This window comes from Aulonocara sp. 'chitande type north' Nkhata Bay, linkage group LG10, assembly GCF_057382095.1.
Source record: "Aulonocara sp. 'chitande type north' Nkhata Bay isolate Kocher_YH1m ecotype deep benthic linkage group LG10, A_spYH_male_GT1.1, whole genome shotgun sequence".
NCBI classification, from domain to species: domain Eukaryota; kingdom Metazoa; phylum Chordata; class Actinopteri; order Cichliformes; family Cichlidae; genus Aulonocara; species Aulonocara sp. 'chitande type north' Nkhata Bay.
Genome location: NC_141353.1, coordinates 13,419,013 through 13,441,808, shown reverse-complemented (window position 1 = coordinate 13,441,808; position 22,796 = coordinate 13,419,013). Strand labels below are relative to the sequence as shown.

The window sequence follows — 22,796 nt, the reverse complement described above, 5'->3', positions numbered from 1 at the left end:
TGTGGCAGATGGCCTGAGCCTGGTTCTGCCAGAGGCTTCTTCCTGTTAATAGGGAGTTTTTCTTCCAACTGTCGCCAAAGTGTTTTCTCACAGGGGGTCGTCTCATTGTTCAGGTTTTCTCTGTATTCTTGTAAGGCCTTACCTTCCATTATAAAGCACCTTGAGGCAACTACTGTTTTGATCTGGCGCTATATAAATAAAACTGAATTGAATTGAAACTGTAACAATAACGTCTTCTACTGGGAAACTTTTGGTGCCGTTATTCCAAATCAGTGTTGTATAAAACCACTGAATAGCCATTATAAGTGGTTACTAACCCATACATACACATTGTAAATATTAATGCTGTGATATTTACTTGGTAACAATCGAATACCGGCCAGTATTGCCAATATCAGTACTGATAACGATACCTTTAAAACATACACACAGCTTGTGTAGGGGAGAGTATCATAATTTGGGTTAAAATACACTAGGAGTCAACAACATTGTAAAAAGGCAATATTTGCAAGCTTACTAGGTATTTACTGGCAGAGATTCTATGTGCACTTCTTTGCAGGACCAAAAAATGTCTACGCAATTCTGTGCCTATTAGCAATATGAATGGGACTGATAACAACAAATACTCGCCATTCTGTAGTCTGATAACATCTAAATCCAGCATCCAGCCACCATGCAAGGCGAGGAAACAAGATGATCCATTACAGCAGGACCCAAAGGATCCACTGCCAGAATCCTAATGTCTGACACGACAGTACAACCCAGTGTCCTTGATCCTGTGGTTCAAAGCTGTTTTGGTGGCAACAAAGGGCACCTAAAGTATTTTATGCATGTATGGATTAGTGCATGTCTAACTTGTTATTGACCTTAAATTATTTATTTATTTATTTTTACAAAGTTTACTCACTGTCAACTTTCCCCAAAGTCTTACCTTCAAATAAACAATCTGCTACCACTATATGAAATAACTTACTCCCAGTTATTTCATGCAAAGTTACTCACTGCGGGGGGAGACTGGGGATTTTCCAGCTATTCAGCCTCTGCATTCCAGGATACAGCTCAACCGCATGAACACTGTAGATAAGCTCTACTGGAACAATGCCTCCGGATCAGATCTGGCTACAGTAAAGAGGCAAGGCATAATAGCCCATATCCCTTGCAGACCCTGAAGGAGTTGGTGGTATCAGGTACCATGACTAAATCTCAAGTTACTTTCCATGGACAACATGAATAAATACTGTTTCTCTCTGATAAGAAACAAATGACATGTAAACCACTCAAACCTTGAAACCAAACTTAAAAATAAATGAAAGGCTTATTCTGGGTACATACACAGGCCACTTTGTTAGGTACACCTGTTCAACTACTCATAAATGCATATAAATGATCAGAAAAACAGCACCACAGCAAATCAGTGTATTTAGACATGAGGAAGAAGGTAATTTAAGTGACTTTGCATGTGGTTGGTTGTCGGTGCTCGACAGGCTGGCCTGAGTATTTAAAAAAACTGATCTGCTGGGTTTTCCTGCACAGCAATCTCTAAGGATTACAGAGGATGATCTCAAAAAGAAAAAATACCCAGTGAGCGGCAGTCCTCTGGGAGAAAAGGTCTAGTTGATCCCAGTGATCAGAGGAGAGGGGTCAGGTTGCTTCAAGATGACAGGAAGACAACATTAACTCAAAAAACCACTGGTTACAACTGAGATATGCTGAAGAGCATCTCTTAATGCACAACATGCCAAACCTTGAAGCTGATGGGTATAGCAACAGAAGACAAAACATGGTGCAAGAACAGGAAACTAAGGCTGCAATTAAGACCAAAATTGGTCAAAAGATTGAAAAAAAAACATTGCCTGCGCTGATGAATCTGCTTTTCTGCTGCGACATTCAGATAGCAGGGTCAGAATTTTGTGTCAGAAAGCTGCTGCTGGTGGTGTAAGGAGAAAAATATTTTCTTGGCACACTTTGGGCCTCATCGTACTAACTGAGAATCATTTAAACACCACAGCCGACACCCAGCATTTTCATCTTCTGATGGCTCCATCTCACCAAACTCACATCTTCTTAGACTATTTTCTGAAACATGACAATGGGTTTACTGAATGCAAATGACCTCCACACTCACCACATCTCCAGACCAATAGATGTTGTAGAACTGGTTATTTGCATTATGGATGTGCAGCCGAAAAAGAAAGAAAGAAAGGGAGTCCACTCGAGTACTAGCAAAGTGTACCTAATAAAGTGAGTGTTTTATAGCCTTAAGAGGAGAATGGATTAGCTAGATTTGACTGAAAAGTTTAGTTTGGAGACTTTAATACTCTGCTTGTTTTGATCCCAATAAATATTATAATTTAAATGTGTTGAAATTGTGGTAACTGATCAGACATCAAAACTACAATAATGTTGAAATTCAGTTGGCCTGTGCTCCATTTAATTTTTTGATAGAAAAATAGGAGCAAAAGTGAGCATGAGAGCCACTTGTATCAATCTTGTATCACTGGTTCCCAGTGCTCAATTCCAGGTAGAAACATGTATTCTGGCACTTCTTTAGCATAATTTTGCATGATTCAAAATTTAAAAATTCTTTATTTTAGACCTGATCTTTAGCAGTCTCTAAGTTCCAGTCTAAAAAAAGGCCTTTTAGCTCATCCCTTTAAGGCAACGGTCTCAAAAATATCACTTTCTTCTGATTGGTCAGCTTCCAGACACAACCCCACTCCATCAGAATCCAATAAAAATATAGAGTTGGAAATGAGTTAGAATGGAAATAGGTCTACTTTAACACACTCAGCAGCTGTTTGCCATATTAAATGAACAAAAATATGCCATTTGCGCTGTAACTTGCTGTCCATCCCCTGAAGTTGTCTCACTTAACAGGTGCACTATTTGCTATGTGTACAAGACAACTGGTGCCACCTGTCAAGTTAGCCTGGTGAGACTACAATGAAGAAAAGGACCAATAAGAACGATCTCTGATCCATCTCTGTGTACATCTGTTTACAGCGCCTGTTTCTAAAAGCAGTTAGTATTGTCAAAGATTAAAAACAGAACCCCCCCCCAAAAAAAAACCAAAACAAAACAAAAAACAAACCACCCCACACTTCAAATATTTTTCTGAATAGAACTATATTGTTTGTAACAGCTTACAAACGACATTTGAAAATCAAATCATACAATATCTGCTGCTTCTCATACGGAGAGACATCCCCAATCACTGGGATTCACTGCATGGAGTGAATGAATCTACTGAAATATGACAAAGTGTGACAGCAAATGTAGCCCTCCCCTCCCCCACCTCTGTAGTAAACAATACATTTCCCAACGAGTTGTTATCACTTCTCCCGTAAGAATTAGAGCAAAACAAAAACAAGGTGATTTCTCGCGTAATAACTGTGATTGAATATGAAGATATAGACGAAACGGTGCAGGGCTGCTCATGTGACACCAGGAGACCGCAACATGCTGTCTGTGAACTGATTGGCTGAGAGTATCCACTAGGACAAATGCACAGGCTAGCGCATCCGCATGTGCAGGCTATGCTTGGGTCCATCCACTCGCTCCAACTTCTCAAAGTGTTTCCTAGCATTACGGATATTGATGAGAGTGGCTGCAGATGCTGGAAAAAAAGGAGATGTGAGTTCTTATTATTGTCTGTGTAGGTTCTCAGTCATCTAGGACAAGGTAATCTAAGCAGCCTGGAAAGCAAACTGACTGACCTCTCATCTAAGAGATTATTCAGTTCTAAAACCAAATGGTTGAGAGTCCCATGTATTTAAACCCTAGTGAGGATTATTCTTTAAGAGGGTCGTTGACCCACTATTGATCATGTCCCTCATCGCATGAGCCATGGTGTGAAAAAAGGTGTGAGTCATTAGCAGCAGAGGTTTGGGTGAAACCATTAGTCCCTTTTCCATTACTACCTACTTTGATCGATCAGTCACTGATGGCCACAATTTTCAGGACTTTCCATTACCTCATAGTATCAAGTACTAAAAACAGTACCCGCTCAGCAGGTTTCCAAGTGATCTGAGCAGGTGCTAAAATGTGACGTCATCAGACTGCATGCCACCGATTGGCTGGTCAGTGGCGTCACTCGATGAGTCACACGATGAGTGTGAGTGTCTCATTCACAAAAATCAAAACCACTATTTTTGAACCCAGCAACAAGTGAAACGGCTACAAAAAAAAAAAAAGTCTGACAAAAAGCCACAGACTGAGCAGCAGGTATATCATCGCCTCTACATCCACCTTTGTTGTAGCATTTTTGTCGGATATTAATTACATCATGGGACGCTCTGATGCATTGCTATGACAACGACCGCGCACATTAGGTGGTACTCAATTGTAATGGAAAACCATTCAATCCGAGTCGAGGCGAGTTGATCGGAGCAGGTACTAATGGAAAAGCGGCTATTGTGAGACCCTGCCTCACCCAATCATGTGAGATCATCTGTTGCAAGATCTGAAATGCCTGGGAAGGGATCTCAACACTTCCTCATGTCATGAGGTACATGATCAATAGAGGGTCAACGACCCTCTTAAGGGACATTCCCACTAGGGATTTGGTTTTAGAACTGAAGAAGCTTTTTGGATGAAAGGTGAAATATCTTCAAGAAACTTCCAGTCGCTTTTCTTTCTAAGCTCCTTAGATGATGATGATGATTATTATGATTATTATTATTTTTTTATTTTTTCTCATAACTGTGAATCTGCTGCAGAGAAATGTTATCTTCACTACTTACGAATAGAAGGGTCCGACATGATGACCATGACATAAGTGTTGGAGGTGAAGACGTCAATGAAGGCTGCAAAATTTGAGTTCCTTACTTCCATGCTTTGGAAGGAAGCTGCAAGTTTACTGGAATGATAAAATAAATAAAATTAAAATCAACACACTCCAGCTGATGGCATCTGGAGAGGAGGCGGAGCATCTGCAAAACACTTACCTACAGCTGAGTTTGAACTGTTTGATAATGTTACTGATCTTCTCAAACCTGTGAGCGTCACGCTGCTCTTTGCACTGATAGTGGGAGATCACCTGCATTTACAAAACAACACGGGGAAACGACAAGATAAATGACTCATTTCTAAATTTGTATTTCCTGCCCAGACGCTGCAGAGGAAACGGACACTCTCACCAGGAAGGTCGCTCTCTCAAACAGAAGAACTTCATCTGCCTCTATGATCTGTGCAAAATTTCTCAGGTTTGTTTCCAGCTGCTGGACGTTTGGGATGAGCTGGTACACTATGCTGGACCAGGCCTGCAAAGAGAAAAAACCCAACAACGTTCAGCTAAATTTACCAACAAAAAAAAAGCCTCAGCTTTATTAGCTGTGACAATAAATAAATAAATAAATAAATAAATAAATAAATAAATATATGGACAGTCAGGTTCAAGACCTTATATAGGGTTTCATCCCAGATTGATGTCCTGAAGCATGTGCAAGCTAAAGGCCTGGACAGTCTTCGCAGATCTTCTTCACGTTCTTTAAAGATCTGTAAAGACAGAAAGGTCACACCAAAAGGGAAGTGGGACCAGCTCAAGATCAAAATAGACACAAATAAGTAAAATACAAAGAAAAAGTATGAAAGGAGGTTATTATAGATATGATTAACATAACAGGCAGTAAAATTAAGAGGTGAACAATATGACCATTTACAAATATTATTGGTACCCTTAAGAGCCCTACGTTTAGGTTGTTCATATTCAGTTCATACTTAAATGGGTCATACTGTAGCTTACACATCAAAGTGATCCCTTTCACTTTTTCAGTGAAATGAAAGTTCAAGTTTCAATCAAGAAAAACTAGTGCAAAAGTCTAAAAAGGACCACTTTAATGAGTAAATATATACAACTCATTTCCTGTGCTGGTGCCAGAGTCACTTATGTCTTGGTAAGGTTTTATTTTAATTTTTTGAAGAACCAGCCAACAACTCAAGCAAACCTTAATAGTACATACTGTTATATTAACTTGTTTCCCACTTTAAAGGAGTTCACAGACTCAGCTAAATGAAGTTGGAGTGGGAGACTTTTGCTTTTTAAAGCTTTTTGGTGGAAACACATGGAACTGGTTCTACACTGGGCACTATGGCTGTGCTTGTGGAAAAGACTGAACAGTACAATCTTAGAAAAGATGTAGTATGATCAATATTTTTTTCCTGTTTCTGTTCTGGATGGGCAGTGTCATGTCTGACTGAACCGGATCAGACTATTAATCAGCACTTGACTCGCAGATTAAATATCATTGTATAACACTGCAAATTCAAGACAGAGCAAAATAGTAACACGTGAGCGGGACAGCAGTACTAATGATGTATGAAATGTTACTTGAATCTCACCAAATCTCTCTGGTCTTCCTGCACAAGGTCCATTTTGTGCACAAGACAGAACACCTTGGCATCAGGGGAATTCTGCAGAATGGCTTCCAGACACGACTGGTAGTAGTGCATGTCTTTCTCTAGCTCACGGCTCTCAACGTCAAATACGTAAATAAGAACTTCTACATTTCTGAAAATGTTGTCCCTCTGGCTGGTGAAGTAGTTCTCCATGAATGTGTCCTGTCTGTTGGTTTAAAAGGCACAGATAAGTGATTAAAAATAAGGAATAACTTTGGCTTCTCAAAGCTGGTCCAGAAATGGCAAATAATTAGCAAATGTGTGTCTTACCCTCCACAGTCCCACAGGTTTAGAACCAGATTGCCAAGAAACCGTACATGGGAGTGTTCCACGTCAACTATGGTCAACCAATAAAAGCAGAAGAGTTAAATAAATGTAGATAATGAAACGCTCAGCATTAAAAATACATTTTCATATAAGACGGTGCTCTTACTTGTAGCTCCAAGGCGGCGTGTGTCTCGAGCTATGTAATTGGCAAAGATGATTGATCTCATACTGGTCTTTCCAGACCCACTTTTCCCCATCAGTAGCACCTGAAAAGCACACACACTCACTATTATAGTGGGAAGGGTAATTAGGTGGATTAATCTCTGATTTTAGAAGTACATGCTTGAAATCAAAGGACACTTCAAAAAGGATAAAACGAGTTCTCTGTAATGATCTAACAGATCTGCCCTTGCTTTACCTTTTTCTTCATTGCTGTGCTTGACATCCCCCTCAGCAAATACGAGTGTCGGGTATCTCAGTGAGCTGCGGGTCAGATGACTTCAGGCTGTGTCTGCAGCTGTCCTCCCCTTCCTCTCTTTGGGCTACGGAGAAAATCCCCCCCAGAAAAAAAACCCCAAAACGTGTTCATAACACGTGTGAACGCTTAAAACAGAAACAAATCAAACATATCCCGTCACTTTTGATCTTTAATAATCCTCAATAAGCTTGCTGGGCTTATTTACTTTTCTTTCTCTGTTATAAACACTTGAGCTAATGCTAACTTAGCTAGCCCGAAACAGTCCAGATATAAGGCTAGGTTAGCTTAGCTTAAATAAACGGCTGAATAGCTGCACTAAAATTCAACAGCGTATCATCAACCTACCCGAAAGAGTCGACCAGTTACCTAAACCGGTGCAGTTTTAAACAACAGTTTTCCTTTGTTTAAACGAGTACAGTTGATAAACATTACTTAGTGAAAGCAGCAATGAAGTCAGGATCAGCTGCTTCCTGTGTACGCCAAGAGTCACATGATGAGCATTTTGGGCTTTAAGCCCCGAGTTCTGTCTCACAGGCGACGTCATAGATTTAAACCTTACAGACGTTTTTAGATTAAAGTCTAAAAGAGAACAACAACCTTCAGTTTAACTCCGAAATAGTTTTAGTTGTAGTCCTTTTTGAAAAAAAAAAAGAAGAGTTTATACTTCAATAGGCTAAAGGCAAACCTTATTTATGAGGCATAATTTAAACCTCCCATTTTGATTTGTATCGGAGATTCAACCAGAGTGGCTGCAATTCAATTTATAGATGTATTGTTAATTATTAAAGACCTAAACTTTAACACTTAACATCAAAACAGGTCGTGACTTGTGAATTTCTTTAAAATTATAGCTTTATTCAGTACAATAGCACACCACGTCATGCCTTACATCTTATTTTTTATATATTGTTTTTATTTATTTATTTGGTTATTTTTATACATATGGATAACCTTAATTTATTTTATTGTCTTTCAACCTGGTCCTGTTTTTATTGTAATTTGTATGTGTGTGTGTTTGTCTTTCTGTGCCCATAATTTTGTTCCGCAATGCTGAGTGGCAATAAAGGATATGAATTAAATAAAGACCCAAATAATGGTTTCATTGTTAACCCATGACTACATGACTCAGAGACCAAAGTAATGGCTGTAGGCGTGACTGGTTCTGGATTTTTGATTTATTTTGAAACCTATTACGTGAAGCATTACAACGCGCTTTTAATTTCGCTGTTTTGGAGCGTTTCTATCATGACATTGGGATCAAGGATTTCTCAGAAAAATTTGTGTCTATTATCATTCACACAATTATTTCCACTCACGCAAAAAGCGCTTCTTTAATTACATGATGCAGTTCCGCCTCTTGGCCACTAGAGGTCTGTTAGACACCCGTAGCCTCAATGTGCGTGAAGGAACAGATTTCAAAATAAAATATATCACGGCAAGCGTTTGAATATTCTTATGTTAAAATGTGATCTCAAAAACACTCACAGAGGTGTCACTTGTGTGTTTAAATGCTAGAATTCATTGTTGAGTATTTTGGCAAATGGCCTGTATTTGTATAGCACTTTACTTAGTCCCCAAGGACCCCAAAGCGCTTTACACAGTCATTCACCCATTCACACACTGGTGATGGCAAGCTACACTGTAGCCACAGCTGCCCTGGGACGCACTGACAGAGGCGAGGCTGCCGGACACTGGCGCCACCGGGCCCTCTGACCACCACCAGTAGGTAACGGGTGAAGTGTCTTGCCCAAGGACACAACGACCGAAACTGTCGGAGCCGGGGCTCAAACCGGCAACCTTCCGATTACAAGACGAACTAACAATTCTTGAGCCACGATCGCCCCATTTTATCAGCTCTAATGGATAAACTGACACAAAGAAAAAACATTGTTGCCATTTTGATAGTTCAAAAACAAAACAATAGTAAATATAATAAATATAAAACTGCCCACATTGAGAATCCTGATTTACAGTTTTTTTATTGTGACTAACTAGAATAATGCCACTTTAAACTGTGGTAGTACATTTGTGATTTCTCAAACAGATTTGTTTATTTGCTCATTAGCCTTTGAATGTAAGACTTAAAGTATAGCGTCAGAAACACATCAGCCGCATAGCAATGACCGAATCTGTAAGAAGAAAGGATTAAATAAACTGGAACATTACATTTTTTGATCAGAAATTCATTATGCTCGTTCATGTAACACCACTGCACATAAATCTCTTGACATCTCTCAATAGCCATCTAAGGAGATTTTTCTTGTAGAGCCGTTTTAAAGTGGGGGGGTTTTCTGATCGTATCTGCATACAGTCCAAGTGAATATTCAAAAATAGAATGATTACTGAGGGGACAACAGACAGAGCAGCTAATTTGGACCACGTGTCTCTTTTAAGAGGAAAATTAAAGACTTGACTGGAAAGAAGAGGAAATCTGCATTTGGAAATCTCTCACAAAAGCAAGTCGAGACACTTTACCCACACCTGAGAAAACAGGTGTCATCCTTTACATATTCATAATGTGCTGTTTTTATTTTTAATGGAAAAATAATTGGAAAGATTACCACTGGAAATTGCTTTTACGAGTATCTGCAGCAGCCCTAACCCTCAAAGCATGTGCGTACGTCTTAAAGTGGGCATTTCACTCCAAATGAAATATTCATAGTTAACAAAAGGAGGATGAATTGGTTTAATTAAAAAGCACAGAAATAAAAGTGTTATAAAATTTTATTGTTTGCTTACTGTTTATTTTCAGAACCCCTTTTCCAAATAATCAGCAAGATTATTGAAGACCAGAAAAACAAAACAAAAACAAAATCTCAGGCTAATCTTTCAGGAACCTCACACAAATAAAATAAAATAAATCCAACAGAAGAAGTCAGTTCACCGATAACTGGGGAGGTCTTCCACTCTTTGATGTCAAGAAGACAGAAAGAAATGCATAAATGTTGTCTGCAATCATGGAATCACAAACAAAAATTGAATTCTATCCTCCAAAATTTTTTATCATTTCACCAAAACTATATGAAATTGGCCTATAATTTACAGGGTACTAACTGTCAAACTCCCACATCACATTTATGGACTTCTTAAATATACATATTTAACAATAATTATAAATTACTTCCTCTTTATTGGCAAATATATATATTCAAGAATTACATACAATTTCCATACCAAGTAAACCACTTTAATAACGTGATGTTATCATAAACATATCACCAACATGAGGAAAAGTGATACAATAGCCCCTCAAAGGAGACAGTAGATGTAAAAAGGAGAGAAGACATGATGGAAATAAAAAGGTGTTGGGGAGTTATATTCAGGTAGTGTACAGACGCTTTGGAGTCCTCTTCCAGCGCCATTCGACTGCAGTCATTCTTTACATCTGATCTCTAAGTTTAGCGAGCCTTTGAGACAGTTCGTCCTTTGGATATGAGAGTGAGAGAAAAGACAGCGATTAAATGAGGATGAAGACGAGACAGTTTTTGTTTGCTGGATCCACAAAGAACTTCTTCCTGTTTTGCTTCATCTATCTGAGTTTTGCAAATGTGTTAGTAACAATTATGATGTAATGTGTGTGTACCTGTTCTGCAGAGGCCACACTGGTACCCACTGATCCCGTCTGTCCTTGAGGGAGCTCCATGTTCAGATCCAACCTAAGCAAGAGGCGGACATGGGAAGTGTACATTTTTAAACCAAAATGAAATATCTACTCTTTCATAACGCCCTGTAACACATCCGATCATATCTATGTCTCTACGTCACACACTGGCCCACGTGATCAGATATTTCACAAACAGTGAAAATGTTACCCTGCTTCATCAGCCATTTCGTGCAGCAACGACTCCACTTGATTCTGAAACACACATGACACAGCAGGTTTCACCTTCGAGTCTTTAACGGCCTGACAGCGTGAAAGAATATAAGAATAAACCGGCACGGCGTGGGGTACCTGTGGTGTTGTGAGAGTTGTCGTGCTGCTCATCGTATCCTCCATCTGGGCTGTCTGAACATCCAGTGTCTCAAACTGGTGTTCAAATTTATCCATGAGAGCAGAAATCTTAAAACAAGCATTGACGATGTGTTTTAATCGGTTCTTTCTTACTAAAATCATCACATTATATCCACATGTAGACTGTTGTACCTTTTCCAGATTCATACTCTTCAATGTGGCGTCCATGCCTTTCACCACTCCAGCCATTGATTTTGTGACCTGAGATAGAAAAACACCACATTAGTCAAATAGCCACAAACAGAGCTCAAACTGAAATGTTGTCTTCAGCCTCTAACTGATCTTTCTAGGACTACAGCACCTGGTTCATTGTGACTGCAGTTTGGACCCTCGCTGCCACAGCATCTACCCGAGCGCTCATCCGCAGGAAGTTCACAGACTGGTTCTTCTGTCTGATGGCGTTTTCTGCATGAATTCTTGCCACTTCCATGTTTCCTTTCTGGATGGCCTGTGGGGTGGCAGACAAAAATAATGGTTCAGTAAAATCTTGAGCAGTCTTTCATGAACTGATGAATGGATTCTGAGTCATCGCTGCTTACCTTCTTGACTTTAGCCTTCTCTAATTTTTCCTCTTTGTCACATTTCTTGGAATTTCTTTGGAGTTCTTTGGCAGCAAACTTTAGATTGAAGAGATTTTCTGGTACAACAAGTTAAAGAAGAACAAAGCCCAAATACAAAGCCCAAAGACCAAAATCTGTACACCTCCGTCTCCTCACATAAGTTTGGCCTAAACTAAAACTCTGTAATAATTATTGGAAAAGGAGACAGTTCATAAAGAGACAAAGATTTTAAATCTGGTATCAGGTGATAGTTCTCATTATTTATTTATTTTTTAACCACGATCTGATGCATTTAAACCACTACAGGAAGATAAAAATTAAATGCATCTCCTTGAATTTCAAGCTAAATAAATGATCACAAAATGTGAAATAAACTTGAAGCTGGTGCTCTGATGTCATGGGAATACTGTGAAACTAAACACTCCAGCAAAAAATACACTCAAACATAGATGTGCAAGCAGAAATTTGATATCAAGGAGAATATGTCTTAAACACAAGTGTTGCCAGGGCGCGTTGTTATCCAGTTCTGAACCCTATACTTTAGTAGAAGATATAAATACAAACTTAGCATTTCAGTCAGTCTATTCTAGATAAGGATTGCGTAATTCTGACCCATATTAGTCAGACTCAGATAACAAAGGTCTGACATCATCACGTGACTTTTGGATGGAGAGACTTGCTACAAAAAAAATGTCTGTCACACCTTTGAGCCACACAACAATGGTTTGTGTATCTATTTTCTCAGCTTGAATAGAGTCATGTGGGCAAAAAGCAGAGTTGCACCAACAGACTGAAGAAACAGCATCACCACTGCATGATCTGTCCACAAGAGAGCACTGACAAGTTCATTTTCCATCCTGTTTACTACCCGTGTTAGTTACAATTCTTTTTAATCAAAGTCTATTCAAATGGATTATCTTTAAGATTTACTGTTTATTAAAAAAAATACTATTAGTCAGCTGGATTTTAAAACCCGTAATAACAATGTCAATACAGCCCTTAAAATTCCAATGTCAGTCTGAATAACATTTACATTTAAAAAAGTCTGAGATTTGTTCTCATGAGTTATACTGTGACAGACACGGGTTACAAAACAGGTATTTTTGGAGTTTTCTAATAATTTGCCTATGTTTGTATGGCTCCTGGAAACCACCGCCGCGCTGTGTTCAACAACACACATCCACCTTGTTCCTTTATTATGATTCGGAGTGCTAGCTAACACCCAAACTTCACGGGAAACTACCGAGCGCCAGCTGCTTTATTTACACCCATTAGCAGTGTAAGCTCTTAAGGCCTTCAGCCCAGCTCGGTCGCCGTGTTACGACGCCTATACAGACTATGAAAGGTTCAGGTTATTCGGTAAGGCGTTACCTGTGTCTCCGCTCAATATCAAACATGTTCCGCGACGCTTCAGACATCTGTCGCACATTAATCTCAGCAGTCTCGTCAAAAACCACCGTGTTGTGTTCGCCCGTTTAGCTCGGCGTTAACATTACACCAAGTGACTCTCTCTCACCGCTCTTTTTAAAAGGATACTTTCCATGCTGGGCATCTTGAGGCCGTTCTTTTAAAATCCAACAGTTACACAATAAAATCAACACACAAAAAAGTTGCTAAATATAACAAAACTTCCCAGTAAAACTTCACCTTTTCAGGTTTCGGTCCTCGTCTTCTTCCGCACTTCCTGATGTCTGATCAAAATATGGACGACGTCAGTGTCACGTGGTGACGGTATTCCATTCAGACGTCACGAAGGAGCGGCTAGCCCCCCTCCTCCACCCGAAATGTGAATGAGAATAAAAAAATAAAAATAAATAAATAAATAAATAAAACTAACGTTAAAACACCGCAGTTTTTTCTACGAGTAAACTCCGGCTGAGCACAGTGACCGAGTGAGCACAGACTGATAAAAGTGGACGTGGCGTTGTACCCGGCGGAGTGCCGGTGGGAGGTAAAAGCGGTTGATTGATGATTAGATTTACGGTGTGGATCACGGCTGGGAGAGAGGATGACTCACTCCGTCTGATGTGATGTTCACCCCGCAACAGCTCGGCAGTGCGGTGGCACGCCGGTAGTTCAGCCTGACAGGTCGGTGTGCTCTGCCGTTACAAGCCAAACTTTACCAAACACTTCAGATGCGTTTGGAGGGCGCTCAGATACGTTCTTTGTTTCAAACTTGAGTGGTTGTCACTTGCAGTTAAGGAAGACACCGAGCGTCGTGATTTACCGTAAATTTCGTGACGCCTGATTGCCATGGAAACAGGGCTCCTGCGCTGAGAGGAAAGTGTCCGCGTTATAACTTCAGCTTCAGCATCAACCTTTCCAACGAGGTCGCATAAACCTGTTGGATACTTCACAGTTTTCATTTTTCTTGTCTCTGCCCTGGCTTTACTTTCCACCACGAAGCAGGTGAGTTTTTATTTGTATTTTGTAAACGCATAATTATCTCTTCTGCTGGCACAACGCAGTAAATGCACCCTTTTTTCTCCTTCCTTCAGCATATTGCTCAGTTTCAGCCAAAAAAAAAGCAAACAAAGAAACAAAGATTGGCCTGTTTATTTACTTACACTGTCTGTCAACTTGTCAACTAGTAGCTTCTAAATGGAGCGGAAAATCCAGATGTTGGTCACATCTGGAACTAATCTGTGATACATTTTAAGTTCCGAGGACAACACGTTGCTCTGTGGTTGAAACATTAAAGAGCAAAATGTTGTTGATCCAAGCAGAAATGCCCACCACCAGCCTTTTGTGTGTCCCCACATCACGATCACCATCTGTGTGCTCAGTATTGTGGGGTGGACTATGCTTCAATCCATTCACAAGCTTCCCTGCCTAAATATTTCAAGAGTTTCACAGCCATAATGCCACCGCAAGCGGTGCATTTGGTGTCGTGGTGGTTTTGTTTTGTTTTTTTGCGCACAGAGAGACAATCCAGGAGAGCCAACGTGTGATGCTTCATTCAGTGGCTGTATGAGTCATATAGTCTTATCTATAAAGAAGCCAAGTGGCAGAGGAGCAGTCCTGCTGCAGGACCGAGTTGATATAACCCCTGAGATTCACTAGAGGCTGCTGTGGGCCATGCTTCCCTGTGCCCCGAGTTGCTGCCACTGACTGCATTTTGCATTGATGACCGTCAAATACTAACACAGGATAGAGGATGCAGAAGGCAGGTCACACGCTGTGCGCAGCACAGTTGATTGAGTGCTGTTTACAGTACGTCACAGGGCCGTGAAAACCATGTGAATGAAATCGGTACAATTTGCGTCTCAGTTTGCATTTTTAAAAATGGGGTTAAAACATTTTCACAGGTATTTTCATTAAGCTTTAGCCACTATGCTCATATTTGATGTAACACGTTAAAATTGAACCATTCCCTTTTCTTTGATCTTTATATAAACTATATATGATGAGCTATTATGGAGGAGTATCGCATGAAAAATATTCTTAGAACAGCACACTTTTGATTTTAATTGAATCTGACCTGAAAGTTGATGAAATTTATTTATCAAGTTATGCAGATTTAAACATTAGATTTCAAACACTGCTCGTTTCATTTTGATTACCAGCTTATGCTGGTAGTATATAATAAGCTAAATGCACCTATTTCTTAGGTACATTTACAGATACACACATAAGTGGAGCTCTTCTCTGTGGTGTGTGTTCGGTAACAGGCTAAAATCTGACATTTGTCTCTGTACAGAGTGAGTCAGCGTGCATTAATGATGACGTAGACCACCTTTCCCCCACTCTAACTCATTTCTCCTTTACCCCCTTCTTAATTTAAAGATTTTAACAAAAACTATGTCAGATACAATTTGTTGTGACATTAAAAGACCAGGAACATTTACGCCATGCTGTATATTTGCAGAAAGATGTAGTCTGGGGGTATTAACCGCAACCCTGTTTTTATTATGCATGACTCCCTCTGATACCTTTTGACATAGAGGTGCAAGCCAAACAGACAAATCCAGCTTGCCTTATACAGACCGACCAGGTTCTGTAGTTGCTAAGTTTAATTTCTTCCCTGATTACCTGTCAGCTGCTGAATGACAGACAGGTGAGTCACCTGTAACTAGGACATGTAATCATGGAAGAAATTCAACAAACTTGATTACTGAATATTTATCCAATGTGACCAACAAGTAAAATGGTGTGAAAGGCAGCTGGCAGTGTCCATGGCTGGCAGAGAAAAAGCCCCAGTTCAGTGTGGGAGGGGTCGTAAAGTAGAAACAATGTTACATATTTGGCCTGTGCATTTGATTAGCTGATGTACATGGTCTTAGTTTTATGGTCTGTGGCAGACATTCTGACGCGATCTTATAAGAACATATTTTTATTGCATTTGTTGGATTACTGGGAAAATATAATTTGTTACTGTGCGTCATCAGTGGCTTATGTTTAAGCCCTTACTGTGCCACTTATTTGACTTTGCCATATGTTACGATTCTGTTGCCATCTAGTGGCAAAACACCAGGCAAGCTAATCACCGAGATATCCTCAATCCTCAGAGCTGCCCATTATTCCTAATGCTGAATTGCTGAATTTCAAATCCAACTAATAAACAATTGCAGTCAGAGAGGAATGAGGGTGGCAAAAGACTTTAGCTCATATATGCATTTTTGTTTGACTGCATTTTTGACACAATACTTTACAGAGGAGAGAAAAACAAAGGGGCAAAAGCCAAGTCTACAAAACCTTTCTTTTCGCACACTCTCTTGCAAAGGCTCAGCGCTAGTGGCTTATCCAGCTCTATGCAAAAGTGCATTTTTTCCACAGGATGTTATGCTTTCTGATCTCTTTTCCTGCTCCATGCGTTCCCTTGCCAGTGTAAGATGTTAGTCGTAATGTGATGCAAAACTCTGTTTCACAGGTGAAGACGATGGAGCTTCAAACAGAGAAGAGGTTCCACAACCTAACCCTGGAGCAAGTTCAGGCTCTTGACAAAGTTTTGACTGAGGTAATCCCCATCCATGGGCGAGGTAATTTTCCTACACTGCAAGTGAGAGCGAAAGACATCATTCGTGTAGTGAAGGACCGTCTGGTTGAAAGGAACATTCAGGTTAAAGATATACGCCTCAACGGCATGACTGCCAGCCACATCCTCGTTAAAGACAACGGGCTTGGCTACAAAGACTTAGACATCATTTTTGGAGTGGAGCTTCCGAGGCAGGAAGACTTCCATGTTATTAAGGAGGTGGTGCTGGGGAGCCTACGAGACCTTCTCCCTTCTGGGGTTAACCGACGTAAGATCACCTGTCTGACAATGAAGGAAGCCTATGTGCAAAAGATGGTGAAAGTTTTCAATGAGCATGATAGATGGAGCCTTATCTCGCTTTCTAACAACAGGGCTAAAACTGTGGGGCTCCGATTTGTTAGTTCCCTCAGACGACAGTTTGAGTTCAGTGTGGACTCCTTCCAGATTATATTAGATCGTATGCTCCAGTCTTACTGGGGGAACGAAAGGAAACAAGAATGGAAGTTGGCACTGACTGCTGGGCCTTCATCTAAAAAGGACGATGACGATGAAAGCAAAGGACAAGAGAAGCCGAGCATTCCTCAGGAGGTTGAACATGATATGAAAGAAGATTCTGCAGTGGTGACTAGCACAGAAAGTCCGTGCCAGGATGAAGGTGTTTCTCCACTCGAGGAAGAGCTTCGTCAAGAAGAGGTCGAGAGTGTAGACGAAAAGCCCGAGGTGCAGCAGGTGCTGGAACCGGAGAGCATAAGCTTACAACAGGAGAAAGAGGAAGTGGAGGGCATTGAGGATGTACAATCAGAGGAGGAAATTGTGTTTGAGATGTGTGAGAAAAAAGGAGAAGAGAAAGAACAGTTTGAAATCAATTATCCTGTAGTTGCATCGCCCAAAACTTTATTTTCAGATGTTGGGGATCCTCTGATGACACATGCATGTTTAACCCTACAGAGTAATGACGAAAAATACGAGGCACAAGCTTCCCAGCCTGTAGTGTGCACATCACATACAGAAAAACCAGCTCCACAGGATTTAAGTCATCGTGAAGAAAAGTTCAACGTAGACTCTGTAAGCTGCAGGACTGATTCTACCCCAAACCCGCAAGATTCAAATCTTGAGTTTTCCTTTCCTCCCCCAGCTAAAAAATCTTGCAGCACATCAGCGGACATTGTGCCGGATTACTGCCCCTCGCCGAAATTACAAAGAAAAATGTCACGGAAGTTGATTAGTAAGCCTGAAAAATGGTCTTTACTAACCGATCTGTCAGACCTCACCACACAGCTGTTTCCACCCATAGAGCTACCAAAACAACTTCAGCCGAAACCTGCTGTGCTGGAGAGTTCTCAAGTTCACAGTTCAAACATACCAAGCTGTCAGACGGAGAACTCGGAGGGTACAGATGTACTTACAGTTCCCACACACAGTACAGTCAGTACACCGCAGGATGGGACTTGCTCCAGAGAAACTTTAGAACAAACTGTTAAGCCAAAACACTCAAAGGAGCCTCCTGATTCAGAGCCTCAAAGCAGCTCATGTGCAGCAGGTGTGGTCTCACAGCCTCAGGTATATGAGCATAAACCGGAGCTGGCAGACGCCGTCCCAAACAGCTGTGAGTCAAGCTCATGGCTTGGGGAAGCAGGAGAGCCCACCATCACTGTTGAAGCTGAGTGCATGTACGGAGACTTTGATCAGGCTATGGATCATCTTCGAAACCGCCTCATTGCCACCCACAACCCAGAGGAGATCCGCGGTGGGGGATTGCTAAAATACAGCGACCTGCTAGTGAGGAACTTCCGGCCAGCCAGCGAGACAGAGATAAAGTCCCTGGAGCGATACATGTGCTCCCGCTTCTTCATCGACTTTCCTGACGTAGGCGAGCAGCAGCGGAAGATTGAGGCCTACTTGCAGTGCCATTTCATCGGCAGCGAGGAGACTAGTAAGTATGACTATTTGATGACCCTGCGGCGCGTGATAGATGAGAGCACGGTGTGTTTGATGGGACATGAGAGGAGGCAGACCCTCAACATGATCACAGTGCTGGCTCTAAGGGTGCTGGGCGAGCAAAACGCCATCCCCAACACGGCCAACGTTACCTGCTTCTACCAGCCGGCTCCATACATGACAGAACCCATTTACAACAGCTACTTCATCACTCAGGCCCAGCCGCCTCTGGTCTACCACCCGTACCCTTTACATGTCCACATGCAGACTGGTCTGGTGTAGCAACGTTGATGTGCCAACAGGGAGGCATGCGAGCTGCTTTCAGCATGGTGCTCTGCAAGCAGAAGCACAAATGCAAGTTTTAGCAACAAAAAACAACCACGGGCGCAGTGGTGTTTAATGTTTTGAAATCCCTCCTGCTTATGACATGAAAGGCAATGAAAGGTCAGAACTGCAAGTGGTCTGGGATCAAAGCACGTCACCCTTTCAAGATGAACACTTTTGACAAAGGAAAGAAACGCAAGGAACCCACTTTTCAGAGAGCTTGTGATGAGGATCGTATTGAAGCCGAGGGACTTTATTTGTGGCAGCTTCAGCTGCGTTTCGGTGGAGCTCTGAACTGATCATCATCCCGTGATGAGAACATCGTAGTGTGATACTTTCCTTATGGTTCGATAAACCTCTCTAACAATTAAACAAAATACACCTGTTGGCAACAGAAATCCTAGTTTGAGTAAAGCTTGGGTCATGGTAATTTCTCAAGGGTTAAATCTCCCATATAGGTGTTTTGTAAGTCAACAGCCTTCGTAGAGTAAAGTCAAACGTGTGGTTATAACTCTGTATTCACTGTAGAGGAATAGGACTGCATTTACTAAAAGAAAACCTTAGACGAAATCTCTTGTGGTGTTTCCATAATCTTGGTGCCAAGTTCTGTGTTTTTGTGAGTGTAAACATCATTTCAGAGAGCTGAAAAGTTTAGTGCCATTAGGGACTGTGTGAACATTATTGGGTTGATAAGGGGGCCTTTGTAGAAATACACACAAAAAAAGACCTTCTACATCAAAGCCCTTGTAAGTGTAAATCATACTCTTAGAAAAACAAGAAAGCATCAGAGTTTTTGTTTGGAGAAGACTTCTCTTTAATTATGAAATGAAAACTTTCAAGCTAGCTTCAGATTAAAGAGTTGGCACACAAAAAAAGACAAAATTGAGTTAATTAGGACATCCGTCAATAAATATCAGGCACAATAATGTGTCATAGTTGGCAAAAACTGAGAAAAAGACCAGCATATTTTTTTGGTGACAGATGGAATTTGGTTGGTAATTACCCTGTAGATTGTCATATGTTTTGGCCCGGTTATAGCTGGTCCATAATCTCCTAATGAAACACAGTGAACATCTTATCCGAGAAAAATATTGTTTCACTGAGGGTGTGACTTAATCAGATTTTATTGGCAGTGGAATAGCAACAAAAAGGTCAAACAAACAGCTTTTGATGGCTGTGTTGCTAAATCCTGACAAGTAAACACACCATAACAACTTGCCAACCACTCCATACTTTACAGGAAGGTCAAAAAAGTACAACAAAGACTATATAATCTCTTAATATGTGGGTATTCATGTACAATCTCAATTTTGAAAAAGTTTAGACGCTGGGTAAAATGTGAATAAAAGTAGAATGCAGTGATTTGCGAATCTCATAAAGCATTTGTTATTCACAAAAGAACAAAGAAAATGCATCAAATTCTTATACGTTTTACGTTTTCATGAAAAATATTAACTCCCTTTGAAATTGATGGCAGCAGCACATCTCAAAAAAGCTGAGATGGAGCCCACAAAAGACTGGAAAGTAAGTGGTGCTACAAAGGAAATCAGTATTGGATGCCTGTGATGTTCAGGCCCTCGGACAGCACTGCCTTAAACAACATGATTCTGCCATGGATATCACTGCATGAGCCCAGGAACAGTTCAGAAATCACTGTTCACTGTGCCAGAGGTTAAAGCTCTGTGATGCAAACAAGAAGCCATATGTGAACATGATCCAGAAATGCTGCCATCTTTAAAATGGACTGAAGTATAGTAGAAAATCTGGTGTGTAGAATTATGGATGCTGAATCCTCCAGACTAAAGAAGCTTGTTACAGCAGCGCTCGGTTTAAAAGCCTTTCATAAATTCAGTATGGGTAAGCTGGTGTGGGGGTGCATTAGTGCCTGAGGAACTGGCACCCAGTGCTAAAAGGTATATACAGCAACACGTTCTCCCATGCAGAAGACATTTTTCAGTGAAGGCCTTGCATATTTCAACAAGACAATGCTAAGCTACTTACTGCATCTATTGCAGCAGCATGACTTCCAATAGAAGAGTCCAAGTCTGGCAGTAGACCAAACCTTTCACCATTAAAAAAAATTTGATGCACCATAAAGTGAAAAATACGACAAAGAAGATCCCGGACTGTTGAGCAGCTAGAATCCAGTATCAGACAAGAATGGGGCAACGTTCCTCTCCCAAAAGTCCAGAAGTTACTCTCCTCAGTTCCAACAGGTTTACTGGCTGCTGTGATGCTACACAGTAGTAAATGTGTCCCTGTCCCAACATTTTTTGAGATGTGTTGCTGCAATCGAATTTAAAATGAGCTACGTTTCTCTTGAAATGATACCTTTTTTTCAGTTTAAATATCTGATGTTTTCTGTGTTCTACTGTCAATAAAATATGGGTTTGTGAGACTTGCAGATCATTACATTTGAGCACCTCATCATCCACACTATAAAAGCTAATAGATAGCTAATAATAGATGCTTTCAAAGGCCTTTAATCTTTTATTTTAATACAGAGTATTTATATATAAGCCCATATTATTAATGATAACAACAAGGATGGAAGAAAAATAAATTATGAGGCTTCTTCACACCTAATATGTTTCCTACAGTCCCTTAAAATGTTAAGACACACCTCTGCTCACAATAAGTGACAGATGTCATGTTCCTAGGATTGTTGTTGTTGTGTGTTTCTGAGTGTGTTGATATTTATTATGACATAGTGTAAAATTCTGAGCTTAGATCTGTGCCCATATAAGATTCAAACTTACCTGCATTTTAGAACTAAATTCTCCTATTCCGTGTCAGGGAATTACCACGAACTTCTTATGGATTTGTGACCGAGGGTTTGACTGTCTTGTTTTTAATTTTGTTCACACAAAAGCTGAGAAATGACAGCATGTTGAATCCCTTTTCCCACAGTCGACAGGCTGAATAGACTTTGTGTTTGTATAATGTGTTGACAGCTGTTTGTTGTAGTGGACGAGGTAGATGTACGTTCTGTCGGGGTGGTGCCTGCTATTGTGTGCAAAAATGTTACTGCTCATTTTAAGTATTTCAGCTGTCTTCAGTGCAGCCAGCAGTTATTGCACTTCTGTCTTTGTGTGTTTGTTCACTGTGTATGCATAGTACATGTAATCAGTATTAAAAAAAAACAAAAAAAAAAAAACCTAAATCATTTAAGCACAGGTTAGGATATGTGGACTATTCACACTGAGACTGAAGCACAATGTAAATGCACTTAGGTGTTGTCGAGTAATAAAGGTGTTGGACATGCTCGTGACTCTCCACATAAGTATCGAACACATCTAAAGTACTCTGTGGTGCAATATGTAGTGGTCGTATCTATCTTTAGACTCTGGGTTTGTTGTGTATCGTTAAGGAACTGTTATGCCAGTAGAGAAATGTCCCTGTTATGATATCTAGTTGCTCAGATTGTTGTGTTATTGTGATAATAAATCTAACACAACCTCTCTTTGTCTGGAGTCTTTTCCTTTGTGGTCAGACTTCCACTATATCATTTTTTAAAAGCTGCATTAAACCTTCAGAGTAATAACCTGTTTGACACTTATCATTCTGTACCAATATTAAACCGTGTGAACGCCTGTTTATTTCCCTTTAATTCCTTACATTTGTAAGGAAAATGCATTTTGGGGTTGAGCAGCAGAGTTGAGTATGTGGGTTGCACCCATTAAAACCTGGTAAATCTGCTTTGCCAATGCAAAACAACTGATTCATTGACCAAAACAACCACACTGACTGACAAATGATGGTTAAAGAATGGGACCCCATCCCACAGCAGTGTGTGACCAAGCGGTTGACCAGCATGATGGGGAGGTGCCAGGCGACTGTGGCTCT

General features: G+C 40.5%; 3 protein-coding genes across 4 annotated transcripts; 1 reads left to right on the top strand and 2 right to left on the bottom strand.

Moving 5' to 3' along the window:
• Positions 1–3,107: 3,107 nt before the first annotated feature.
• Positions 3,108–7,661, bottom strand: rraga (Ras-related GTP binding A). Its single transcript, XM_086308290.1, has 10 exons — positions 7,487–7,661; positions 7,082–7,205; positions 6,830–6,929; positions 6,667–6,733; positions 6,340–6,562; positions 5,401–5,496; positions 5,139–5,261; positions 4,947–5,038; positions 4,743–4,858; positions 3,108–3,616 (listed from the first exon to the last, which is right to left on the bottom strand). The coding sequence occupies exons 2-10, from the start codon at positions 7,106–7,108 to the stop codon at positions 3,513–3,515; spliced, it is 948 nt and encodes a 315-aa protein (XP_086164416.1). The 5' UTR covers positions 7,109–7,205; positions 7,487–7,661; the 3' UTR covers positions 3,108–3,512.
• Positions 7,662–9,847: 2,186 nt separating this feature from the next.
• chmp1b (charged multivesicular body protein 1B) lies at positions 9,848–13,704 on the bottom strand. Its single transcript, XM_086308289.1, has 8 exons — positions 13,250–13,704; positions 11,693–11,790; positions 11,455–11,601; positions 11,286–11,354; positions 11,094–11,201; positions 10,954–10,997; positions 10,725–10,797; positions 9,848–10,565 (listed from the first exon to the last, which is right to left on the bottom strand). The coding sequence occupies exons 1-8, from the start codon at positions 13,263–13,265 to the stop codon at positions 10,521–10,523; spliced, it is 600 nt and encodes a 199-aa protein (XP_086164415.1). The 5' UTR covers positions 13,266–13,704; the 3' UTR covers positions 9,848–10,520.
• Positions 13,617–22,398, top strand: LOC147320375 (terminal nucleotidyltransferase 5D-like). Of its 2 annotated transcripts, XM_086308288.1 has the most exons (3): positions 13,617–13,801; positions 13,911–14,122; positions 16,584–22,398. In XM_086308288.1, exon 3 carries the CDS (start codon positions 16,593–16,595, stop codon positions 18,906–18,908), a length of 2,316 nt encoding a protein of 771 aa, XP_086164414.1. In that variant the 5' UTR covers positions 13,617–13,801; positions 13,911–14,122; positions 16,584–16,592; the 3' UTR covers positions 18,909–22,398. The 2 variants fall into 2 exon arrangements, with proteins under 2 accessions (XP_086164414.1, XP_086164413.1); XM_086308287.1 differs by having other exon boundaries at positions 13,617–14,122.
• Positions 22,399–22,796: the final 398 nt, after the last annotated feature.